The sequence below is a fragment of the Musca autumnalis genome, unplaced genomic scaffold (assembly GCF_047663935.1).
Source record: "Musca autumnalis isolate F117 unplaced genomic scaffold, ASM4766393v1 scaffold_1, whole genome shotgun sequence".
NCBI lineage: Eukaryota > Metazoa > Arthropoda > Insecta > Diptera > Muscidae > Musca > Musca autumnalis.
The window spans coordinates 62,727,971-62,748,348 of record NW_027411644.1 but is presented as its reverse complement, the minus strand read 5'-3'; the positions used below and the strand labels follow the sequence as shown (position 1 = coordinate 62,748,348).

General features: G+C 35.5%; 1 protein-coding gene across 1 annotated transcript; it reads right to left on the bottom strand.

The window, feature by feature from the left end:
- Window positions 1-9,746: 9,746 nt before the first annotated feature.
- On the bottom strand, window positions 9,747-19,155 carry LOC141399377 (clavesin-1-like). Its single transcript, XM_073978008.1, has 5 exons — window positions 18,789-19,155; window positions 18,614-18,721; window positions 16,412-16,562; window positions 10,079-10,292; window positions 9,747-10,004 (listed from the first exon to the last, which is right to left on the bottom strand). Exons 1-5 carry the CDS (start codon window positions 19,064-19,066, stop codon window positions 9,850-9,852), a joined length of 906 nt encoding a protein of 301 aa, XP_073834109.1. The 5' UTR covers window positions 19,067-19,155; the 3' UTR covers window positions 9,747-9,849.
- Between the last annotated feature and the right edge of the window lie 1,223 nt (window positions 19,156-20,378).

The following is a 20,378-nucleotide window of genomic DNA, read 5'->3' as shown; positions in this document are numbered from 1 at the left end:
ATGTCTGACCGATGGGATGGGATCCGCTACTAACCAACGCGTTGTTCAGGTAAGTATGAGCGAATTGGTACTCGTACTTCTGTGTGGGGGCGTCGGTACACGCTTTTGTTCTGATCTGGTCATGGTATAATATGTGAAAATTGTGTGTAATGCTGGACAAATGCTTCTCATCAACTAATTTGCAAAATGTAGACAATGCGTAAACCTAACGAAGGCACACGTAGATGTTTATAGTGTACGTGTGCTTACGTTCGTTTTTCGTATGCCCACGATCATAGGACATTTGTGGTTGGTTGCTGTCGCTGCTCTAGAATTTCACTCTCGAAGACTTCTATAAATTGCTGGTTAAAATAACACTCGCACCTCTTTGGATCAATTAGCGCCACGCCCTTGAAAGTAACAGCCGTTCTATCATCCGTCTTTGCCGGATTCGAGGGTGATTTAACCGTTGCCCACAATTGACTTAATCCTGTACAATTGTTGCATTAATTGAGGTGATCTAGGCACTTTTTCCGCTTGTGCTAGCCTACTTTCCTGTTGACTGCAAGAGTAAATTCCATCAGGAGTAAAGGCCTGAGTACATAAGCTGCCTCGCCTGCTTGCCGTGCTTGATTCTGATAAAAGAATGAAAAAGAAAAGTGCAACCCAGTTCGAAATTTGCTCGGCCTTCTTTATTCTTTTATGTTTATTATGTCAGAAATGAAGCAGGAAAACAAGGCAATCAGGCGAGGCAGCTTATGTACCAAGGCCTTAAGGGATCAGGGATGATCGCCGGTGAAAAGTATACCGTGTGTGCCGACATGATTGGCCTAAAGGTAAGGCCAAATTAGGCAAATATGTGGCCGGCTGTATGCGCTTACTGAGAGCTAGTGAGCGTAAATAATTCATTAAAATGTATGCTCTCTTGCTCTTAAGGCCTGGGTACATAAGCTGCCTCGCCTGCTTCTGATAAAAGAATAAAAAGAAAAGGGCAACTTAGTCCGAAATTTGCTCGTCCTTCTTTATTTTTATTATGTCTTTATTCCATGGTTTAATAATAAAGGTTGGCCAAAGCTTTATGTCAATTTAAATTTTTTCATTCGAGTATGCCTAAAACTTCAAAACAATATAAACAAACTGTGTATGTGTGTGTGGTGTTTGAATAATATGCCAACAATTTTAAAAACAATCGAATTCAATGATTTTTAAAATTGTTTTTAGACCATTTGTATGGAAGAGATTGGTGAGATTTGTATTGAAACAATCAGTTGATCATATTCACAATTCGATTATGTGGAGAAAACATAACTCTTCATTCATTTTTCTCGTTTTTTATAAAATGCTCAAAAAATGCATTGTAAACAAACTCACTTGTTGATTTTATTTTGAAGTTTTAGGAATTCAAGAAAAACAAGGGTTCTATAGATTTTTTTCATTTAAATCTACCTCTTTACTTATACCATGCTTTATTCTTTTATTATTATTATGTCAGGTCTTTGGTAAGCGCACTCTGCCGGTCGCTGGAGCAAATATGTATTTGCTTAATGTGACCTTACCTTAAAGCTGAAAACACATCCAACGTTTAGTAAAGTTTTGTGTCATTTCTGGTAGAAGAATAAAGACAAATTTAAACTTGGCAGCACTTTGTCTTTTATTCATATACCAGAAATGACACAAAGCTTTACTCAAACGTTGGATGTGTTTTCAGCTTAAGCGTCAGGTTGACATACAAGCATTGTGTTTTATTAGCTCCACGACAACCGCCTCGGGTTGGACGTGAAAATCGAAAAAGTATGGCTGGTATGACTGGAATGATGCAAAAAGCCATGTGGAAAGTCGTGCACGAGTATTTTGAGTCCGTTCTCAGTGATTGCATTCATTATGGGTTCTTCCAACGAACTTGGATGGAGGCACGAGCATCAGTGCTGCTTAAGTCACCTGATCGAGTGAGGGGTAATCCTCGTTCGTATCGGGGCTTAAATCATCTCCCAGTGCTTGGAAAAATGCTGGAGAGTATAATGGCGGCAAGGCATAAGGAGTGCTGCAGCAACGGTTTGTTTCTGCATCAGTTTGTTATTATCGAGGGTGTCAGGTGCCAAATAAGTATGTCGTTGATATATTTGTGGACATTAAGGTCGGATAGCGTGATCGTTAAGTTGTTGGCAGTTTGTCCTCCGGTCAAGTTATTTTATTGCATGAATGAATAAAAAATATTTCCTTTATAATTTTTTTCATTTGACAGTTTTCTCCTTTATAAAAGTTTTCATTTCACATTTTCATAGAAACAGAATTGAGCGCCTGGTATACCTTAACATTATGTGTGTTCCCGTACTTTTTTAATGGTAAAAGTAGTAAAAGAGCGAACTGTGAAAAATGAGGTGCACATACAACAAAAATTACGGGAACGGAAAAATGGAAAAAGCTTAAAAAACTGGAACAAATGTCAAAGTCGGCATATCAGCCAAACGCTCAAATTTTTTTGAAGAGAGCGTCATTAAGCGCCATTTTTGTTTAAAGAGAAGGGAACATTTTACAAATTTTTTGTGTACGGGAACCGGTTTTTGGGTAAAAATTGTAAAAACTTTTTAGTTCTGGAACAAAGCTATTATTGTAAAATGGCGGAAGCTCAGCCTCAGAAACTGTAATCGTAGGGTTACATATATAGACGTCGAAGCTTTCCCTTATTATCTAAAATGAAAGTTTTAAAATTGCGGTAAATGTGCATTGATTGTCAATCAAAGCTGATAACGCTTACCTACCCCTATTATAGTATGGTAAAGCATTTGGAATCGTTTCTGTAAATGGTCATGTTTTAAGTGCTACTGATAAATATCTATCATATGAAGTGGAAAACATTAATGTTGTTGTTTGTTTGTTTTGTTAATTACATGATACAAGGTAACCTCACGCTCACAGCTCACAGAGTTGTATTCGCTTTGCCGTCCCTTCATTGACAAAATGATTTTGACAAACTTTGTATGTATATGTTAAAATATACATATGTCAGTTATGTTTACATTTTCAATTTCAAACCAAATTTTATTATTTTAAAATTTTCAATTTAAATTTTTCATATAATTTCAAGTCGATTATTCATATTCGTTCGTCCGGCTGGAGGTTAACTTTCGAACGGATCAGCCATTTTGGTCCTCGTATTAATATGTCCAAACTTTGATCAATTACGAGGATGATCCATATCAGTCCACTTCTTCCGGCACCACCCCCCAAAAAAGTTCAATATTTTTCGGTAATATGGTGCACACGGTGAGTAACCGGTTTGGTCCATTGTTTGCACATAGTAATATTTCTTTCTGACATAGATCAAGTTCGAATGTGGAATATATAGGTATTTTCTGTGCAGTCGAAAAAAGCGAGCAATTGTTTATCTACTTCTGAGGCCTGAAGGAAAGTTTGAATGTTGAAAAAAGTTCTTTTAGAAAGAATGCCGATGTTCAATGTTCAATTCAACCCCCAAAGCCCAGACTGATACCTGCCAGAAGTGCCTACTGGTGGAAGAGTCCACTCACACCACCTTCTATGCGCATGGAATCGGAAAAGAAGAAGAACAACAACAAAAGCAGCAACTTTACTCGAAGCAGCCAAAGACTCATGAGTGACGAAGAAACACAATCCACATCTACTGCTGGCCTCAAGGCTTGATCACATACGGTTCGTTGAGTGTCGCATTACAACAACCACATGCAAATTTCAATAACAAATTTGGCATCTTGCTTACACATTTTTCATGTGGTTGTTGTTTTTGACAAATGACGACTCACAACGGACCGTGTGTGCCGAGGCTTTAAGCGCTTTTGAGGCCAATTTAAAGGCTTAATTAATTGGAGGACGTTTCCGTTTTCTCAATGAACAACCCGGAAACGACACACTGTTTAGGGCCACTGCTTCATATATATCTCACACTAAAGTTTTTAGTAGCCTATATTACAACGCTATAAACGTACGGGTATTTTGTGTATGTTCATTAGGTCTGTCAATGGAAAAATTGGGCCTACTGTTTATAATCACCCTTATTACGGTTGGCGTTGTCGTAGGCGTTCAAGTGTCGTAGACGTAGTCGTAGGCGTTGTCGTAGTCAATAATTTTTGGTATTATGTAAAATTTTCGACTACGTCTGTTTTGTAATAGATTGCAAAAATACAGGGTGTTGAAGATTATTAACATTTTCGACAATTACACGCCACCCTTTTATAAAAAAGAAAACAAAAAAATAGAGTCAGGTAAAATAAAAAAACAATTATTTATTAATAAACCATAAAAATGTTAAGTGTGGGTTATTTTATATCTGACGATGAGGATGAATATACTCCGAACGATTTAAACGTAAGACGAAAACAGTTACGACAAGAATCAAACATATTTTCCATGACTGATACTCAGTTGCTGTTGCTGAAATCCATTTCTGTGAGGGGTATTTGTGACTAGTGTGCAGGGATCCTGGTTCACTTGGACCTGTTGCTCATTTCCATGAGTGATACCTATGCTTACAGGGGTTATTGTGCGGGGATCCTGATTCACTACGACCTGCTGCTCTTTTGCATGAGACCTGCTTACGCTTTGGGGAGTAACTGTGCAGGGATCGTGGTTTTCTAAATCTTCATGGATTATACATGCTTCAAACAGTTCTCCTTCAGTGGTTGTTTCTCGAAACGTTGAAGGCTGCTGGATTCCAATTGACTAATTGCCCGCGTTTACAATTGTATGCAATTGTAACAAGCTTGATGCTGCTTCTTCCGTGTCTGTTAGTATGTACTGCTTGAAGGATCCTCCACCTGTAGCACGAAATTCCGCCTAACTTCTTCCTTAACTTGAATTTGTAGTCAGCCCAGACATTCATCCAACCCTCACCTGTTCGTACTGGCGGTCCTAAAATGTTGAGTTTCGTACTAATTTTATTCCAATCTTCTTTTACGCTAATTTTTTTTATTCCATTGCTGTAACCTCTGGCCAAATTTGGATTGTTCTGCAAAATCTGGACCATTGTGTCAAACTGCTTTTTTGTGGTGACTTTTGTTCTAAAACATGTGCAATATTATAAAATTTATACGAATATATAATCTTTTTGTTATATAGACACATACCTTTTGTTTAAATCCATTTTATTTGTTCGTTTTTATTAACGTTTTAAGAAATTTGTCTGTTGTCGTCAACAAAATCTCTAACGACTAATTTCACAGCGTTTCTCGTAATAAAACGCCTCTCGTGGTAGCAAAATTGTAAAAGAATGGCATACAGAGTTGTAATATCTCGTATACGACATACATAATACCAATTAGTCGTGTACGACATACATAATACCAATTAGACGTTACGACACGTCAATTTGCAATTTTGGATACGACTACGCCAACCGTAATAAGGCTGAATACCTACCTCACAAACGTATAAAATTACGGCCACGACGGAAGACCTTCTTGCGTGGTCCACAGAGCATCTTGCAGATTTAAGAAGGCGAGACAAATCGGTGCTATCCATCTTGGGTTGAAGAAGGTTGTATCATTCTTTAAGATACAAACAAATATCCACCTATCCCAATAAAAACGCATAAACATTTTTAAATACATTTTTATTCATTTCTCGTTGGACCTAAGTTGAATAGCCAAGATTTTTACAAATGAAAATAAAAATAACAAATAGAATAAAAATATCTTTTGTTGCCTTTTTCACTTCGTAATCAGTGTGAAAAAACCAACCAAAGCGACAGCATCCTTGGCCACAACTAATATAGGCCGTATATTATTTCTTGAATTAAGTTACCACGTTACAAAGTAATAAAAACTCACTATAGGGATTCGTGTTGATGAGTAGACGAACATTAGACAGTGGATTGAGACCACAGAAGATATTGGAAGTTCTTTCCATTAGGTGTACCTGCCGGAATAATTGGACATTTTCACCATAGATAGTCCTTTTGGCCCTGATTCCAACGGTGTACAAAATGTTTACCTCCAGAGATATAGGCCTCGAAAGTTCCGCAAAACCCCTAACATTAACTTAAGTTAAACATTTTTACTAAATTGGAATCATTACAAATTTTGTTATTACAGGTATGTCCACCGAACACAGCAATATACAACATGCATTGTCTGAGTATAAGTTGGAGTTTTAGAGGAACTTTCTAGGCAAATATCTCGGGAAGTATACATTTCCAGGACAAAAGTTAAACACCGTTGGAATTATGACCGAACGGACTACCTTTGCTGATAATTCCGAATTAATTCGCAAGGTGCACTTAAAGGGACGATAAGCCAACATCTTCTTGCGTGTTAAAGTTCAACAACACCCATAGTTTCAATGCCGGGAATGATGCAGAAGGCACAACGAACACAATGAGAGGTGTACGACGGGAAATAAGCAATTCCCAGAACAGAGTTATCTAAAAGTAGGGGGTGTTATTATCTTCGTGAGTCCGAAGAAAACAGCTTGCTTGGTTAAACCTTTAGATTGGACTAGGCTGGGACGCCAATAGCAGCAATTGCAAGACCAAAGCGTAGCGGAGCCGGTTTACAATGGCGGAGTCAACGGCTATAAGACTTTGTGGGGACGAACACGCGACCACCACCGCACATCCTAACGAAAGCACCCAGGCCATAGCAGCACAGCATACCAAAGACCACGGAAACGAGAATACGGGCAACAGGACGACCAGTACACCATTATTCAGCAGGGTTTCGGGATCTGTAACAAGCAGCACACATTCAATGTAAAAATATAAATCCATTAATCATCACTCTGGCACAATTACTTACCGGCTTGATCGCTGATAACATAAGGCTGGCGTTTGTTAGATATCGTTGACGTCATCAGGGCGAATGGGTTACTTGAACACTGCTGGCAAATAAACGTGGTCTTCCTTGATTTGCTTATTATTTTCCGAATATACGGAAAACTGACCTTGATTGCGATGGTTGAACTTTTCAATAACGAGAATAACGAAATAAAAACAGTTTAATGTTGTACTCCATAATTTAATTTCGTGTCGTGAGGATTCAAAAACTGAAAAACGAAATGTCGATCTGCTATTATCTTTAGCTTTTATTTTAGCGAATTTTCATACCGTTTCTCAATTTCTATATTTTCACACAATTTTTATATTTTCACAGACCCTTTTGGTCATGCTGCTTACCATTTTTCTTGGCAATTCCTTCCAAACTTATGAACATATTTAATTTGCAGCCGCAGAAACGTCTCAATTGACCAATTAAAGATCGAAGAAGAAATTATTCCAATTATGTTCGCAATCGTTACAATTTATTCAATTATGTATGTACAAAATATAAATAAAACGTAAACAAATTGTCCTTGACACTTACAAAAACAACATTTATGTATACTGTTTCGATACAGAGTTGTATTTGACAGCTCAAGGACGGTTTTTTCAAATGAGATTACCTTCTTATTCTGCCATGTGTTAATTACTGCAAACATTTGTATTTTTGTCAATTTAAAATTAAACTGAGTCCATAGTACAAAACGAATTAAAAAACACAACAACAACAAAAATAATTGTTAAAAATTAATAGTTCATGGAGACAACGATTAATACAAATTTATTGTCATCTTTAGAAAGACAAGACGACGGTAGATTGAATTGCTTCCGTGTTGCTCTGCAATCTAAACAATGATGTGAACTTATAGCTCATTTAAACTAGCCATAAATCCTCAACTGGATTTAATAAATCCAGTACAAATCTCATTGTATTTAGATATACCTATGGTATAATAAAGTAGAGGTAGGTCATGTATGAGAATCGCTCAAATATACAACCCTGTAGCCATGGCTTAAAACGTCAAATGACATGGAACAATAATAAAGGTAGATGTATAGGCATAGTTAGTCGATTTTACAAAAACATATGAAATTTGGAACTTTAGAACACTTCAGTTATTCTCCAGAATATTATTGCTAGATAAGTGTTCCAAAAATAGCAAAAGTTGTATCCATTCTCTTATCTTCTACTTGAAAAGTTTGGCTGATCTAACATCGTGATTATGTGTGTTCGTTTACTCAAAATTTGCACAAATTGTTACTGGATGTTGTTCGTTTACTCTACAGTACAATGCAAAAGACCTTAGCCGATTACAAGAAGTTACTAGACTTGTACAAATTTGTACTAATTGTTGAGTAAACGAACACACATATTGCTGGCATCCGATTTGCAGACATTTCAGCTACAAATTTTGCAATATTTGTAATTTTTCCGTTCCCGTACTTTTAGAACAAATTTCAATGCTTGACAAATCGTTCATTCACAAGTTTTACTGCATATTAAAAAACCAACAATCTTATTTAGCCACGCGAATAAAATTTCTTGTCCTTGTTTTCAATTTTATGATATAGGGTTAAAGCAGTTTTTTGTTGGAACAATTCACCGATGCATATACCTTTATAATTGCATAATGTCAACAACAGTAAAAAAATGTCAACCCTGATGGGAAAGAAAATTGAGTTTATGGGCGAGGGAGTAGAGAGGAATAAGAGGGGGTACACACACCTCTGTACTGGCAAATTCTGTTCTGTTGGCTGCAGATTTGTTTTTGCATTTTCTTTCATTTTATTTTCTCTGTCGAGAAACAAACAACAGCGAAGACAATTGAAAACCGTTTAGAGGAAAAACTATTTTTTTAAGCAAAAACAATTCGAAATAAGTGGAAATATCAAAATTAAAATGCAATTCAAGGGTTCCTTTAATAAATAATTGTTTATCACTCACGTCCATTTTTACTTTTCATTACAATTTTGCCTTGGCTTTGTTTTTGAACGGCGCAATGAGAAAATGAGTGTGAAGAAGAATAAGAAAAATTATAAAATTGACACAAACACGATTTCCGTGTTTAAACAACAAGGAAATTTAAAAAAAAAATTGAGAAGAAACATTTTCTTTCCAGTTTGAATGTCTAAACTCGGTCTTATGCTTGGTTTACATTTACGAAATCCACTCGATTTCAACTGTCAATTCCATAGCTCAAACGTCAAATGAAATCTCATCTGGATTTCATTTGACGTTTAACCTATGGATTTGACAGTTGAAATCGAGTGGATTTCGTAAATGTAAACCAAGCATTAGGAGGATTTAAATGGAAGTCAGCTGATTTGTGTTCATAGCACAATTAACAAGGTAGATGCATCAGCCCATCTAATCGAATTTGAAACGTCAAAGGAAGTTGTTTTTAATTGTATTCGTCTCAAAAACATACAAAAAATTACAAATTTATTGTTTAATATTGAAAATGTTAGCACATTATGCTACTTATGCTAACTAATGAGCAAATAAAGAATTATTTTATCGTTTAGACATCATAAATATTAGTATAGATTGATTAAAATCAACTTTGACCGGATTTAGTAAATAAAACCTGATAATGTGCTAAATCCGTCTAATGATGTCATATCTAAATGGCTATTATTCCTAAATTTTTGAAAGTTAGTTAAATTACTTATTATTTATAAGATTATTATGTTTGTCGAGTTAACATCCTTTAGAAGGAATTCATAACTTCGCAAGTAAAAAGTACTTGCAAGTTCGTGGATCTACTTGCAAGTACTTCTCAGTTCTCTTTTACTGAACAAGTTTGTTATCAAACAGCATTTTGTAAAAGTTTATACAAATTTTTCGGTTTATCGTACAGACCTATTGACTCATGTATATGCAATGGAATTGGTAATTAAAATGCACTGGATTTTTTTAATCCAGTTCAATGTAAACAAACTGTTACACAATAATAAAAATTAACACAATTTAAAAAACTTTTTTATAAAACACATTTTAAACATTTTTATTAAAACAAAATAAATAAATTACAAAATGTTTCTTGGTCTCTTTGTATCTATATTCTCCACCCCCTAAATGCTTAATCAATATCCAATTTCTTGAAATTACCCTCAGTACCAAAAATATCGGAGTTATATTTAGCCTTGGCGGGACGCAATTTTTCATTGACACGATGAGCGGCGTTATAGTCGATGATTTCTTGACGGGATGCAACCAAACGTTGGAAGTATTTGTCTATAAAAGAGATAAAAAAAACATTTATGCCATACACAAATTTTTATCGCCCCATCTCCAACTCTACCACTTACCATTCATTACTTTCAGTTCGGCACCGGAACCACCATATTCCTTGGGTAGAATTTCACGTGGTACAAATTTATAAAAACTTTCCATATCCGTGTGAACATGGATCATATCCATCAATTCCTTTTTCATGAATGGATTCAACAGAGCCAACAGCTTGTCAATAATTTTACTGGCATTAACAAAATGCATGCCAACCAAACGACCGGGAATGGCTTCCTAAATAGAAAAGGGTCATTTTATAAAAAAACAAGTAAGAACAGACTATAGTCGGACGGGGCCGACCATGTGATACCCTATACCACTATCCCTGTGCACTAGCTTTCCGGGCTAGCTGTTATAAGATGTGCATTAGAAATTTTACCAATTTTCACACAAAAGTTTTGATCAATTTAACCCGCTAAATATTATCCGATCATACCGTTGACTTGCACGCTACTTCTTCATCTCAAACCAAAACTACGTTTAAAATTTCGCGCCGATCGGACTATTATTGCGACCTACAGAGCGGCTACAAAATCGAGCAAAAATTTTGTTTTTGGTCCATTTCATCCCTTTAACATTTCACGATCATCGCCAAAAACTAATCAGTTCTATTCTGGTCCAAACCCGACCTCCATACTAAATTTCGTGACAATCGGTCCATAATTGCGGCCTCTAGCTTGATTACAATTTTTAATGGACGGACAGACGGACGGACGGACGGACGGACACACATCGCTAAATCGCTTTATCTCGTCGAGATATGAAGTTTGGTATACCACATGAGGGGTCTACGACGAATATTTCGCGGCGTTACATGAATTTTTGGGAAAACAAACTTATTATACCCTTTTCCACATTGTGGTATAGGGTATAAAAAATATTAAAAATATAACAATCGAACTTTTCTATAAAGAATTTTTGCATAGGTGGAAATAAAATTGTTCACACAAAATTGTCGTTTATAGTCAGCCCAATCATGAATATTCTTGCGGAATACAACTCTCGCGGAATAGATTTTTCTCGAGAGAACATTCCTCCTATCATGAATAATGTGAGAAAAATAATCATTGAATTTGGCAGCACTGAAGGGTCTTTTTCATACCTTGTGTGCCCTAATTGTTGTGAAAACAAAGCGAAAATTTTAAGTGTTTGTGTTTTTAGACAAAATCAACGAATTTTATCAAATAAATTACACTTTTATACATCAAAGACATTCAGAAGATGCTACTAATTATGAAAAACATCAAATGTGATTGGAAATTTCTAAGAAGACAGTGCAATTGACTCCATTGTGCTATGGAACTGCCACTATCATGAATGTGTTAGAAACGAGTGTTTTTAATTAAATAATGGCAAAAAATGGAAAAATACGAATTCTGAAATAAAAATAATTGAAAATATGCTTTTATCCAGTGTTATTTCAATAATTGTTGTGCAACAATTTTGTATGTCCAAAATTCTCTCATCCCATCGTTGATCGGTACAAAAAGTGGAGAGTGATTGAGTTTGCAAAGTGATGTTATTTTCTAAAATTTGTTCAATTTTTAATAAATTTCCAACCACAAGTAAAAGATTTTAGTATAAAATCCCAACAAAAGTGTTTATTTTGCATGTTTTGTACAAAATTTTTGGGAAATACTAAGATTTTTTGTAAACTCCCTTCAGTTTTGCAAGGGAGATTTTTTTGGAGGAAAACACATGTTTGAGAGCGTTCATGATACCTACTTTTTCTCCATCGGAATTTTTTTCCGTGCGGATTTTTTGTTTGTGATAGCAAAGAAGGGAAAAGAGAGAAATTCCGCACGGAATTTTCATTCATGATTGGGCTGAGTATGTTTAGATTTACGAAATCCACTCGATTTCAAATGTGAATTCCATAACGCATACGTCAAATTAAATCCACTCGATGTATGACCTGGATTTGTTGACATATAGTCTATGGAATTGAGTGGGTTTCGTAAATTCTAATCTAATCGCGTTATAGCTAATTTAGACTAGCCGTAAATCCTCAACTGGATTTAATAAATCCAGTACAAATCTCATTGCATTTAGATATACCTTTGGGGGATTTAAATGGCAGTCAGCTGTTTTTTGTTCATAGCACAATTACCAAGATAGATGCATTAGCCAATCTGATCGAATTTGAAAAGTCAAAAAAAATTTTTTGTAAATTGAATTCGTCTCAAAAAACATACGGCAAATTACAAATTTATTGTTTAATATTGAAAATATTAGCGCATTATGCTACTAATGCTAACTAGTGAGCAAATAAAGAATTATTTTATAGTTTGGGCATCGTAAATATTAGTCAACTATGTATATCAATTTATTCGCCTTGTTCACAAATTTTGACATTTTAAATCATTTTTATTGTAGCAATTCACAGATGCATCTACCTTGTTTCTTGTGCCAGCTTGCAACTTTTTGTATTTTCTAGCAACAGGTTGCAAAATACAGTGTTGTATACGAGGATTTATGCTAGATTTAAAACAAATCCACTCAATACGAGGATTTATATTTGTATGGTAAATCTGGTCGGTTTTGGCCGGGTTTAGTAAAGCTCTGTTCCAGAACTAAAAAGTTTTTACAATTTTTACCACTTTTACACATTTTGCGTTCCCGTACACAAAATTTATATGAAAATCGTTTACGACTTTTACAACTTTTACGACTTTTACCACTTTATAAAGTACGGGAACAGGCCATAAATAATACCTGATAATGGGCTAAATCGGTCTAATGATAGTTTTGTTCCAGAACTAAAAAGTTTTACAATTTTTACCACTTTTACACATTTTATCCGAAAAAGCGGTCCCGTACACAAAAAAGTTGTAAAATGTTCACTTCTCTTTAAAAGAAAAATGGCGCTGAATGACACTCTCTTTAAAAACTTTTTACTCGAAGAATTTGAGCGTGTAAAAAATAGTAAAGTGGTTGCCGGCGTCTGATTGGCTTATACGCTGACTTTGACATTTGTTCCAGTTTTTTTTGACGTATTTTCCATTTTTCCGTTCCCGAACTGTTTCAAAAAACTTTTATGTGAGAATTAGTATAAAATCCCAACAAAAGTGTTTATTTTGCATGTTTTGTACAAAATTTTTGGGAAATACTAAGATTTTTTGTAAACTCCCTTCAGTTTTGCAAGGGAGATTTTTTTGGAGGAAAACACATGTTTGAGAGCGTTCATGATACCTACTTTTTCTCCATCGGAATTTTTTTCCGTGCGGATTTTTTGTTTGTGATAGCAAAGAAGGGAAAAGAGAGAAATTCCGCACGGAATTTTCATTCATGATTGGGCTGAGTATGTTTAGATTTACGAAATCCACTCGATTTCAAATGTGAATTCCATAACGCATACGTCAAATTAAATCCACTCGATGTATGACCTGGATTTGTTGACATATAGTCTATGGAATTGAGTGGGTTTCGTAAATTCTAATCTAATCGCGTTATAGCTAATTTAGACTAGCCGTAAATCCTCAACTGGATTTAATAAATCCAGTACAAATCTCATTGCATTTAGATATACCTTTGGGGGATTTAAATGGCAGTCAGCTGTTTTTTGTTCATAGCACAATTACCAAGATAGATGCATTAGCCAATCTGATCGAATTTGAAAAGTCAAAAAAAATTTTTTGTAAATTGAATTCGTCTCAAAAAACATACGGCAAATTACAAATTTATTGTTTAATATTGAAAATATTAGCGCATTATGCTACTAATGCTAACTAGTGAGCAAATAAAGAATTATTTTATAGTTTGGGCATCGTAAATATTAGTCAACTATGTATATCAATTTATTCGCCTTGTTCACAAATTTTGACATTTTAAATCATTTTTATTGTAGCAATTCACAGATGCATCTACCTTGTTTCTTGTGCCAGCTTGCAACTTTTTGTATTTTCTAGCAACAGGTTGCAAAATACAGTGTTGTATACGAGGATTTATGCTAGATTTAAAACAAATCCACTCAATACGAGGATTTATATTTGTATGGTAAATCTGGTCGGTTTTGGCCGGGTTTAGTAAAGCTCTGTTCCAGAACTAAAAAGTTTTTACAATTTTTACCACTTTTACACATTTTGCGTTCCCGTACACAAAATTTATATGAAAATCGTTTACGACTTTTACAACTTTTACGACTTTTACCACTTTATAAAGTACGGGAACAGGCCATAAATAATACCTGATAATGGGCTAAATCGGTCTAATGATAGTTTTGTTCCAGAACTAAAAAGTTTTACAATTTTTACCACTTTTACACATTTTATCCGAAAAAGCGGTCCCGTACACAAAAAAGTTGTAAAATGTTCACTTCTCTTTAAAAGAAAAATGGCGCTGAATGACACTCTCTTTAAAAACTTTTTACTCGAAGAATTTGAGCGTGTAAAAAATAGTAAAGTGGTTGCCGGCGTCTGATTGGCTTATACGCTGACTTTGACATTTGTTCCAGTTTTTTTTGACGTATTTTCCATTTTTCCGTTCCCGAACTGTTTCAAAAAACTTTTATGTGAGAATACGAGTTTTACTTTTTTATGAGTTTTACCATTAAATAGTACGGGAACGAAGCAGATGTCATATCTAAATGGCCTATTACAACAACCACATGAAACCTTGAGGTACAAACTTGGCATCACTTACACATTTTTCATGTGGTTGTTGTTTGTAACACGTGACGCGACTCACAACGGACCGTATGTATTTGGACCTTAATACCCCGTTTGCATTTAAGCGGATTTACCACTCGGTTTCAAATGTCAATTCCATAATGCAAACGTCAAATAAATCCTCATAAAAAGTTTAACCCGGCAAAAAGTTATAATGCAAACACCGTTTAAACGTGCAATTACTAACGAGGTTTCTCTATAACGTATTGATAATTTGTCCCCAACAGCTACGTTATGCCAAGTTTACACTTGCGCTCTAAAATCCACTGGATTTCACGAAATCCTGAAATACATCCCGGTGTTTACACATATTTTTTTGTTGATTTCATACATATCACAATGATCAAGGTAGATGCATATGCGCAGCTGATTGAATTAGTCATCAAAAATATACGACAATATAGAACTTTACAACTTTATTTCGAAAATTATCGTAAAACTATCTATATATCGTATTCATTGTGTATAGAACCCGTTCCCGTACTCCGAAGTCTAGCAAGACTTACACTTCTCTTTAAACAAAAATAGCGCCGAATAACACCCTATTCTCCTGTTTTCTGCCATACAATTTTGGCATAGTAGAAACTAGCAACATGTTCATTATCATCTAAATACGATAGATGATACGTTAATTTGCTGCAGTTTTTGCAATTTCCGTATTTTTTTCGTTCCCGTATTTTTTAAGAAATTTGTATGGGGAAGCAATTTTAGACATTTCGCTCTTTTTTCTAACATTAGCTGTGTCTGGTTACCCTAAAATTTGTAACAATTTGTACCAATTGTTGCTGGAAGTCGTCTGTTTACACCAAAAACCAGCAAAAGAGAGCGATTCGAGAGAGACATTTTGACAGTTCTTTCACTGAGAGCTTGCAAATTCTTGCTGGACAAATTTCTTCTAGCAAGCACTTGCAAGCTCTTCTTCTTCCTGAAAACAATCAATCAGCTGTTTTTAGTTTTTTGTTGATTTATGTTTGTGAACATTAAAAACAATTTTATTGTGGAAATAACATAGTCTAATTGTATTGTTTTATGGAGAACAAATTTGTAAAGTGGAAAAATACTTTTTTGTTTCATTTTCTTTTTTATTTTTAATAAAATACAACGTGTTTGCTTCCTTTGTTGGCGGCCAAATTGTTCTGTTTTGGCAAGTCAGCTGATTGCTTGCTGGTTTTTGCTGGAAAGTGTCTGTTTAATTTTTACAATTTTCTAGCAAAAGAGAATAAAAACCCCTTACTCTATGAGAAAGTTCTTGCTGGACAATTCTTGCTGGGAAAGTAACCAGACAGACTTATTACCATTAAAAAAGTACGAGAACGCAATGAAAAATAGCATTGTAACAAAGTAATCTAATATTTTTTTCACATTGTTTAAAAATTTTGATTCTAAAAATTTTTGTTGCATCAATTGACCATCTACCTTGTTTATTGTGATACGTGAAAAGTGTTGCAACTTTTGGTACTTTTCAGTCACAAACTGGGTTGTATATCATGTGTACTGTGATTTCGATGTTGATTTCGCTGAAATCACGAAATGAGATGATTTCATTTTTGTATGCGAAATCATGATAATTTTTGCTTGATTCCGCGCGAAATCACGAAACGCCTTCGAAATCACGAAAAGACGCCGAATGTAAACCAAACATTATTGATATACGTTACGTGATTGTAGTAATGGATTCATACTTACTTGCAAATAGTACATGGCCTTCTTCAATGCCGAGATACTCGTACCAATGCGTGTAATGTGACCAAACGAGAGATTGGACAAGTCCAAGGCAAAAATCAAACCAGACATTACACCACTTTCCAACATCCATTTGTCTTGACCAATGGAATATCTGTAATAGAAAATTTGCAACACGCAATTAGAAAGAGTTGAGGGTTGAGGAGGTACTTTGTAAGAAATTGGTGTACTAAAAAGGATCTTTAACTGAAAATCATAATTTCTTACCCATTGCTGTTCTTATATAACGAGAAGATCAACTGGTTACTAAAATTGAGTCATTACTTGGCGTTTACACAAGACATACTGTCTGCAAATACAACTCTGCTTTACTAATACATACAAACATTTGGCTAGTTGCCTCGGCACTGTCTGGTAATTTTCGTAGACAGTAAACATGGACATTTTTGAATAAATGAAAACAAAACTATTTCAAATAACAAAAAAGACAACAATTCTACAGATAGAATATCCCCTAAAGGACTTCTATAAATAGAAGCCCTTATAAAACTCTGTTGGAAATAGAAGTCTTTGTAACGGTCTTATAGAGACGGAAGACTTGTGTTCTAGAGTTATAGGATATTCTAAAAGTCATCATGAAATATAAACCTCCCAAAGGTCTTCTAGAGATGGAAGATCTGATGTAGATAGACAATTTTATTAAGAGCTTTTATGGATAGATGACTTCATAATGGTATTCCTGAGAAGGAAGTCGTTCTGAAATCTCTACTCGAAATAATAGACCTTCTAAAAATCTTCAAGGCCATCTTCCTTTCTACTAAAAAACCTAAGAAAGTCTGCTGGACCTTGGAATCAGGGAAAGACCTTTAAATATTGTCATGTCCAACATGCCTATGTCAAAGGCAAATCGGTGGTGACAACATTGAATGATGTCGTGGGTCTTATCGAGAGGAATATGAACGACTCAAGCTGTATGTTATCAGTCTTTCTTGACAGAGACGGCGTCTTTTATAACGTTAACCTGAATCAAATCAAAATGCACCCTCTAACTTAGGTGTTTCTTCTATACTGATCAATTGGTTTGACGGAATGCTCAGCATCAGGATAATCAACTCAAATGTCGGCTGTTTTTGTAGCAGCATAGAAACGTACGTAGAAGCATTGATATTATGCTGGGTTGGCAGCCGCTGTCCGAAACACTATGGTTTCGAGTCAATCCGCTACGAAAGAACCCTCTGCCTTAGGATTGCTAAAACATCGATGGGAATTCCATTCGGAATTCGGTCATCTAACACACATTACAAGGTGGAGTTCTATCGCGACTGCTGTGGCTTCTGGTGATAAATGAAATTCTTAAGGAATTTCATAAACTACTAGACGATAGCTTATGCTGACGACGTGGTCTGCGGGAAATTCCCATAAACAATATCGGTATGTACTTGTTCACGTAGAACAGGCAGATTTTAATAATGAAGATAGTGATGTCTTGGTGAGGGTTGTGTGTGTAGAGAAGAGAGATATTTTTGCAAAGCAGGGATTTAATAGAGTCCACTTGAAAGGGGTAAACATGTGGTTAGCAGACCTCCTTATTGTAGGAGGTCGTTTGAATAAAATGAGATTAGAATTCCCAGTGTCACATGTGGTATGTCTGAGTTACACGACAATGGTATTGGAGTGAAGCCATCTGAAACAGAACTGATTCTGTTTACAAACAAGAGAAAAGTCAAACCATAGACCCTACCAACGCTTGATCGAGTCACCCTTGAGCTCTCTTTAGAAGCCAGGTACCTCGGCATTGTCCTGGACCACCAATTAACGGGGAAAAGAAATGTCGAAGAACGTGCCAAGAGAGGTCTAATAACCCTTTGTTCATGCAAGAACTCCATAAGAGTTGGGGACTGAAACCACATCCTTTGGATCTTCACGACCATGGCACGTCCAATTCTTACTTATGGTGCTTTGGTATATGGGAAAGCTTTGAGTATGAAATCGTTTCTTCATAAAATAAACAATGTCCAAAGAGAAGCATGAATAATTACAACCCAAAGGTCTTCTAGAGATGGAAGATCTAATGTAGGTAGACAATTTTATGGACAACTTCTATGGATAGATGACTTCAATACAGAACAGATTGAGGTTAAACAGTTCCGGAGATATCACCCCAACTTGTCTAAATTAACTCCAACCCCCATTCGGAATACTTACAACTTAATGGCATTGATGAAATTAAATTTCGATGCATCTGGATCCATAATGTTGATCAGGACCACTGTGTTGCCATCGGGGGTTTGTTGTTCCAGAGGGAAGCCAGCCCTAAAAGCACAGACAAATATTCACAATGAAATTTTCAATTCATAATCCAAAAACAAAAAAAACTTACACTGTCTCATTGACCAACTGCATTTCGGGAGTTCCAATATCAACATTGCCAAAGAACTCCTCAAAATGGGTGCGGCAGGTGAAATTTAAATCCAAAACAGTTTTCGCATATTCCATGCTGCATTTGCAGGCATAGTAGAAGAGGATGGCTTCATGTTCGGTAATTTTTGGCAAGTGGGGTTGAGCCAATGACCAGTCCAAAAGTTTAAGGACTTCTTCCCGCTTCATTTCAGGATGTTTAGCATATTGTTCGTCTAAATCGAATAGTTTGAATTGCATATTGGCGACTCTTGTTGTCTATGCGAACTCTTCGGCGGTGAAAATTGCACTGAATTACTGAATTGGGTGGCTGACTGCAATAACAGCTTGCCTGCGAAGTTCACAAACATTTGCAAGCATTCCCATGATTATCGCAATCATAATCGCAAAAATATTTTGATCGGTTGTTATTGTTTTTTGTGCCAAACCTTTGCTAGATAACGTCAGGTTGGAATTGCTTAGATATGTAGAAAGAATTACAATTTATTTATGCTGATTCGAAAGACCTTATGGTAGGTCCATGCATAAACATGTATGTGAAACACATGAAGGGGTCTTCAGGCGTTTAAAATTTAGTCTACAATGTTTTAAATGATTTCGGCTTCCAAAGTAGAGGTTCTCTCCAGTAATGTCGATTAGCTTATGCCCTAAACTTATTGTATATAATTTATCATGACATCGCTGGGATATCTTTTAAAATCTCCCACACCATATGTAGGGTGCGCAGAGGTACATGGGTTCTCATATTTATTTTTCTGCACAATCTATACAATAATACAATTTGATAAGAACGAACATTTTTAATACCATATCTTCTTTATAAAATCACTTAGCCTCAGAAAACTTCTAGAGCGGTGGAGTAGAGATATGGCTATCGCTGTCATTTTCTAAAAAAAAAATATCAACAATCCTAGGGGGGTTTTGAATGTTTATAAATAAATATCAATGTTGTGTGTTATTATTTCGATTCGAAAGATAATCTTTATTAATCCAAAAATATGGTACGACAGTTAGTGCATTCCACTCGAATTTATATATGTACATATGTGGTCTATAGAATATAAGACCGACGCAGGGGTCTTCTATGTAATTAAAGGCCGCCGTAGGTGTCTTCTATTAAGTAGAAGACCGACGTAGGGGTCTTCTATACCGTAGAAGACCGTCGTAGGAGTCTTATATAGAATAGAAGACCGCCGTAGGGGGTCTAGGGATAGGTAATGGAAAGCAATAATCGATTTTTCGACTTTTCGATTATGGTCTTAAATTAAAAAATGCGATTTTTCAGTCTAGCGATTATTTCAGTTGTCTTAAAACTCGACTTTCGACTTTTTCATAACCGTAGCAAATCGATTATTCGTCGATTATCGAGTTTTGTTTTGAAACTGTAAAACCGCCAAAAGTGTAAAACCGCCAAGGCAACAATCTATGGGCAAACTCGAAAATCGATCACAAGATAATCGGTTATGCAATTTTTCCTCCAGACAAAAGTCGACTACGATTTTTAGATTCTTGACTGCAAAAAGTCGATTAATCGATTAACCGAAAGTCGACT

Excerpts from the sequence above, each read along its gene's own strand:
- LOC141399377 (XM_073978008.1), bottom strand. The coding sequence starts at position 19,066 with ATGCAATTCAAACTATTCGATTTAGACGAACAATATGCTAAACATCCT. Across the intron at positions 18,722-18,788 it reads CAGTTGGTCAATGAGACAGT|GGCTGGCTTCCCTCTGGAAC; the intron begins GTAAGTTTTTTT and ends CTGTGCTTTTAG. Across the intron at positions 10,293-16,411 it reads AGGCCATGTACTATTTGCAA|GAAGCCATTCCCGGTCGTTT; the intron begins GTAAGTATGAAT and ends TTTTCTATTTAG.